A 6436-nucleotide genomic window follows, 5' to 3' on the forward strand; every position below is an offset into this window, starting at 1 on the left:
GTGACGTGACCTCGTCATTTCTGAGTTACTGTATGATGCACGAAAGACACTGGTATACCTATGCAAAGTTTCATCGCAGTCGGTCTACGCATTAACAAGTTATGGGCAAAACATTTTTTCGCGTTGACCCCCGGCCATCCGTGAGGCCGTTTCCAACCATAGTGGGGCGGTCGTGCTCATGCCATCTGTCTTCCTCGGGCCGGCCGTGTGCAGTCGGACCGGTTGGGAGGACTCGTTAAATGGTCGCTGGGCCGCTCAGTCGGCCGGGCCTGTTAGCGACACAGGACTCGGGCGGACAATATTTGAATAATGGCCTACCGAGCCCTGTCCGACCGACCCGCCGGCCTGAAATGGAACGGGTGGGCGATCACTCGTCCGACCAACGATGCTCAACGATGGGGTTCGGTCACCTCAAGTTTTCAACTATAGCCTCATCATTTGAGTCTAATACTTGTTAACCCTCGCCGGCACAGGAGGTTGATGCAGAGAGAGTTGATGCAACCCCCCCCCCCCTAAGGTTTTTCGCGAATAACTCGCGTAAAAAGCGGCTGATCGTGACGAAACTTTCTGTACTTTCGCATTGATCAATTTTACACCTAACCTGAAAATTTCATGACCCTGACCACAATGACCTTTGACCTGTGACCTCTTTTCCGTGACCATGTTTGGCCGAAATCGCGATTCGGCGTAGGTATGTCGGCTCGCATTAGCCGCGCGTTTGCTATCTTTTCGTGGTTTCAAACGTTCAAACATGTGATTTCATGTTGCTCCCATGCATTAGGGTGGGTTTCAAGGTCACCTGAAGGTCAGGTCAGGTTATTGACCTTTGGTGACCTCCGTTCACTTTTTCGAGTTTTACATGTTTCTAGGCTAGTTTTTGGAGCTGAATTCGAATTTAGCAACCATTTGAAAATTTACGAAGTAGTTTTGGTGCCTTCGTAACATGTTACGAAGCTGTAAGACGCGGATGGCAGGTACTACGAATACCCGTCACGACCCCTACCGGTTGACCTGACCTGATCTGACCTGACCTGACCTGACCTGACCTGACCCGACCTGGTCTAAACGCTTAACGACATCATCTGTGATCAAAACTAACACGATATTCGTGATCAGCACCCCGGAACACCCCTTAGCAGCCACGCTTTACGACTTTCTATCAGGTCCCGATAATCCCGATTTTTTGGTCATTGACCTGACCTGGAAGCTCAACCGATGACCTAGGACCTTAAAATTGGGTATCATTAGCTTCTTCTCGTGACGGGTAACACGCTCGTTTTTTCCGCGAAGCTCTAGCTCCATCAGGGGCCAGACGCGAGGGCCGACGGTTCAAGGGCCGACTTCGACGGCACAAGGGGGGGGGGGGGGTCGTACCCCTCCCCCCTGTGTCGTCGAAGGACTCAAAATGGCCTGTGCTGGCGAAGGTTAAGAAATGTTTAAATATGGTCATCCACCCGCTACGCTGGATTAGAATAACGAACCGATAATTCCTATGAAGTTCAACAAAAAAAGAAGAAATAGCTGGTGATTTTGCTCTTTTGCTAGTGTTCCTCATGTACAAACCACTTCGATGTTAATTTCATGTGGCCAGTAAGCCAAGCATATACCAAACTGCAATCCACACAAGTTTTATATCCTGCCATACGTTTCAAGATTCATCCCTTGGCACAGCCTAAGCGGCCTATTATGGCCCAGAATAGCCCATTTAACTAGCCAACTAATAACAACGCATGACATGATGGGGTCGTTGCTATTCGCGCGGCGTTTGCGTCGGCTGCGGTCGCTGGGTTGGCCATGACTGCCGGCGGGACACGGCCATATTTTACTGGCGCGTCAGCCGTGACCCACAGCCTGAGTGGTCGGTCGGTCACCCCCTCCCCTACCCCTCCCCCCGTCAGCTGTGCCCGACAGCGACCCGTGACCCCTGACCCAGTAGCCCGCGGCAGTGGTCGCCCCCCGTTCCCGGAGACCGTAATTCAGCAGCAGCTCTGGTGGTGACATGTCTGGCTACGTAAAGTTGTCAGCGGGCAATATCGCGGTGCCAGCTGGAAGAAAGAGGTGTTTAGAGGCCTGTATGTTGTTGGGGACTTATGTCCGTGGCATTGTATTGTAGACGTCGACCTTGGAGATGATTAAGTTATAATTTTGAAACGCGTTCACAAACTGAAGTTACCGATTATGAATTTTGAACTTCAATGTCTTATGGAATTGTATAGGCGAATATATATTCATCTTCCCAGTCGCAATAATAAAAATAAAGGCTCCAAATAAAAGATAAGCAAGTAATAGCCTTTGGCTCAAGAGAGAGGGAGAGAGAGGGAGTGAGATGGGGAGAGAGAAAGAGAGAGAGAGAGAGAGAGAGAGAGAGAGAGAGAGAGAGAGAGAGAGAGAGAGAGAGAGAGAGAGAGGGAGGGAGAGAGAGTTCACTTTTTGTTTTATTTTATTACATTTTATTTCAGTTCATTTTATCCTATTTTATTTTATTTCATTTTATTTTATTATATTTTGCTTCATTTCATCTCATTTCTTGTGGCAAGGTGAACAACTGCCAGAAGCAAAAACAACTGCCAGAAGCCAGAAGCATCGGTTCCACGATCCTGCGACAAAAACGCAGAGCAATTTAATTGCTGTCAATACTGAAAGATGTTACATTCTAAAAATAGGCAAGCAAGCAACTAACACTGATAGACGGTAGCTGATCATACACCCGTTAGTGAATCAACCATCTCTCTCCTTACCCATCCCAACCTTCAACTGCAGATCTAACTACCCCCTCGCTGCGATCCCGGTCCTGTCCGGCGTTATTCCTCTACCGCCATCGGGTCATGTCTTCTACAATAATAGCTGGCGGGGCCGCCTCCCTGGCGACACCCCGCACGAGTGCCTCCAATCCTCGAGCGCTGACGGCTGCGGGCGAGCTTGCAGCCTCAGCTCCAGGGGCACCTCGCCCTCGTCCGTGTCCGGCACACCAACTGCACGGACCGCGGCCAAATTGGCCCAGTTGGCGGCGGAGCCGCACTGATTGCAGTCCGTACAGGCTCACACCTCAGGCCAATTGGGGGACTTGGTGCGGAAACTGCAGTTCAGTCAGACGTTCAGTGTAATGGTCTCAGGGTAATGGGTCCAGCGATGCCATTTGTAACATATACGATTGTATAGGGTAGGTGCATAGTGGCCTCAATGTGGTCAATACTCATACATCGGTTCCATTCTCTGCATTTGTGTAGCATTGATGATAACGTTTTTCGTTGTATTTTGCACCAGCAGGACCCTCACTCGTTTGTGTGTATAATTATCCCAGAAACAGTTATAACAGTCCTTCACCACAAAAACATAAACAGCTATTGTCTTTCAAGTCTTAGGCTATAGTCTTTCAATCTGTTGCATTGTACAAATAAAACTATTGATGCATTGCATAGCTAGTGCTACGTTGAAAAGAAAGGTTTGCACGCAGCTATTCTATGGACTACTTTATCGTTGTTAAAGAAATGGAGTGAATGTCGACTGAATGCACCCGCTGGCAGCCAATCCAAGTAAAGTACGTGTATCTTGTCTTCATGAAGTGTGCTGTCTGTTCCTCAGGAGTGGATGGACTACAAGTTCACATGGGACCCGGAGGAGTACGGTGGTGTGACCGAGCTTTACGTCCCAGCCGAACACATATGGCTGCCAGATATCGTCCTGTACAACAAGTAAGATTGATGGCTATTGATCTTATCTGATCTGATCTACTTTATCGGGATAGATGTCATGGAACTCACGAAAAAATGCTGCTGTTTGGCCCCCACCATTCCCCAAAGGAGTGTCTGGCATCTCAAACGGGTTTTCCATATGGCTCAATACGAGCTCGCTGGTTCAAACGAATTTAATTCAAGGCGAACCTTTTAGAAACAAAAACTATGTAAGTGGTTGATAAGAACATTGTCATATTTTCACAAGGATACGTGTTCAAAAGAAAATTGTTTCCGCTGAGCTATTATGTTGAAATGTTTCTGGTGTAATCACTACTGACATCCATAATGAGGCCTTTAAATCCGTCTCGTATTCTCAGGCTCCATACGGCTTCCCATCCTCTAGCCAGCTCTCTCAATATCCGAGAACCTGCTCAGTGATCACCCTTGCTTCTCTCAAGCACCTGTTGGTATTTGTTGTACCCTCCCTCCAGCGACCTACTTTCCCGTAGCTCTCAATTCTCATGACTAATGGTAAAGTAATCCTGTTCTTGACGGCTCGCTGTCTCTTCCTTAACCCGCGCCCGGCTGGGGGTCCTGGATTTCCACGCCCTGCTGGGGGGGGGGGGTGTTTGAACACCCCCTCCCTTGTAACTCGGCTCCTGGGCCACGTAGCGATACGCAGAAGGCGGCGTTCGAAAGACCGTCAAAAATAATGAGGAAATCATTCCGGTCAATTTTTTGGTCAGGTCAAAGGTCAGGTCACCAGAGGTCATTGAAGGCAAAACTTCGCCGATTTCCAGGTCGAATGTCGAAAATTTCCAAGAAGCCAACGCATAACTCGGGAACCAATAGAGCTACAGCGCCGCGGAAAAGCGCATTCGATAGCCCTATTAACGCCCTTTCTGAATAATCCTCTCAGATTTGACCTAACGTCAACGGTTTTGCCTGCAGGGGGCAAAAACTGCAAAAATAGCCGATTTTTTCGGAAACAGTTTTTCTGCAATAACTTTTGACCCAAGCCTTGTACGAGCTTACTGTTACCGGCATCGTGTTCCTCTCGTCAAGCCGCATCGAATGCACTATAACTTGACCTTTAAAGGTCAACTTGAAAATTTGACCTCAGGTCAAGGTCATGACCTGACCGGAAAGGGTCATGTTGCATATCAGTCGATCCGTATCGTCGAGCTGAACACATCTAAGGCGTTTTCATCGCTCTAGCATGCCTCTATCAAAAGTTATTTGCGAAAAACTGTTAGATACCATTCGTGACCTAAGATGACCTCAGGGCATAAACAAGGGTCACGGACACCATTTTCATGTTCTGTGTGTCTAAAACACTTGTGATTTGGTGTTTGGGAGTGTTTATAATGTCTTTCGTCCAAAAGAAGCGCATTTCAATTTCCTCCCATTGACTTATAATCGGGAGGTCGCAAAATTGACCTGACCTTAGGTCACCGATATCAAAATTCTGAGATATACATTTTGTACAGATACAGATAGATACAGATGCATTCAAACAGGATCCCCTCTGAGGAGGGGCTTTTCACATGTTCACGTCAATGAAAAACCGAAAATACAAACAATGAAGCGCATACATAACTCTTTCACGCACATGCATTCGTTCAACATACGTTCATGTCGGTGGCGTGGCCAGCAGCACATTTTTTACTTTATAGCGGTACGACAGAATACCTGGCTCGACTCCCAGCTCGTTCAAACGAGCTATGCCACGGTAGCAGAGCCTACGGCGGCCTACTTCCGTACGAATGGATGGGAGTGTAAAATAGTAGGCGCGCCTGGTGTCGTGTCTATGACGCTGGCTAGCCCGCTGGCCAAGTGTACCTCGGAGATATTCGGGCTGTCCAGACGTGATGATGCGCTCTACAGCGCTCACAGTGTGATACGTTACTAACTGTTTGGTAGTCAACCACTTCAGCTCCTTAATGACTGCCACAACATTATCGCGACGCCGCCGACCGGATACGACACGCGCACAAAAATTTACCACTTTCTGCAGTCGACAAAGCTGCGTCTCCCCACACGATCCATACACCGATAAACCATACCGCAACACTGACATGACCAGCGCTCCGACAATCTGCCTCAGGGCTGATCGTGGTATCACGTGCCGTGCGTGTATCAGCGCCGTGAGCATGCCTGTGCATTTCCGTGTTACGGCATCTACATGCGGCACAAAGTTGAGGTGGCGGTCAAGAATGATTCCTAGGTTTTTCACAGTCTCAGACTCGGTAATGGTAAGACATGCTATTGCTCTTAGCAATCGCTGAAAGTTTCAAAGCGATCGGTCACTCGGTGTAGCTATGACAGACATTGAAACTTTTTATGAGGTGAGGTCACTTCAAGTGACCTGGTGACCTGACCTTGAATGACCTTGGTCTGAAATTTTCACAACATGTGTAGAATTGATGTATGATAAGGTGTACCAAAAACGGCGGCGCTCCGCGCCGCCGTTTTTGAGATATTCGCGAAAAACCACAAGGGGGGGTGTTCAAACACCCCCCCCCCTAGCAGGGCGCGGGTTAACTCCTGCTAACTGCTGATCTGTTCTTTCCAGCGCCGACGGAGAGTACGTCATCACGACACTCACCAAGGCGGTGATACACAGCGGCGGACGGGTGGTGTGGAACCCGCCGGCCATCTACAAGTCCTACTGCCAGATCGACGTCCAGTACTTTCCCTTCGACCAGCAGCAGTGCTTCATGAAGTTCGGCAGCTGGAGCTACGGCGACTCGGTGAGCTAG

At 48.7% G+C, this 6436-nt stretch overlaps 1 protein-coding gene across 1 annotated transcript in view; it reads left to right on the forward strand.

The window, feature by feature from the left end:
- LOC122374360 (acetylcholine receptor subunit alpha-like 2) overlaps window positions 1-6436 on the forward strand; it is a 28285-nt gene extending 21849 nt beyond the window's left edge. The window contains exons 3-4 of the mRNA XM_043353052.1: window positions 3583-3692; window positions 6250-6436. Of these exons, the coding sequence (XP_043208987.1) occupies window positions 3583-3692; window positions 6250-6436 (297 nt within the window). The remainder of the gene's footprint in view (window positions 1-3582; window positions 3693-6249) is intronic.

The sequence above is a fragment of the Amphibalanus amphitrite genome, unplaced genomic scaffold, assembly GCF_019059575.1.
Source record: "Amphibalanus amphitrite isolate SeventyFive unplaced genomic scaffold, NRLGWU_Aamphi_draft 001646F_arrow, whole genome shotgun sequence".
Classification (NCBI taxonomy): Eukaryota; Metazoa; Arthropoda; class Thecostraca; order Balanomorpha; family Balanidae; genus Amphibalanus; species Amphibalanus amphitrite.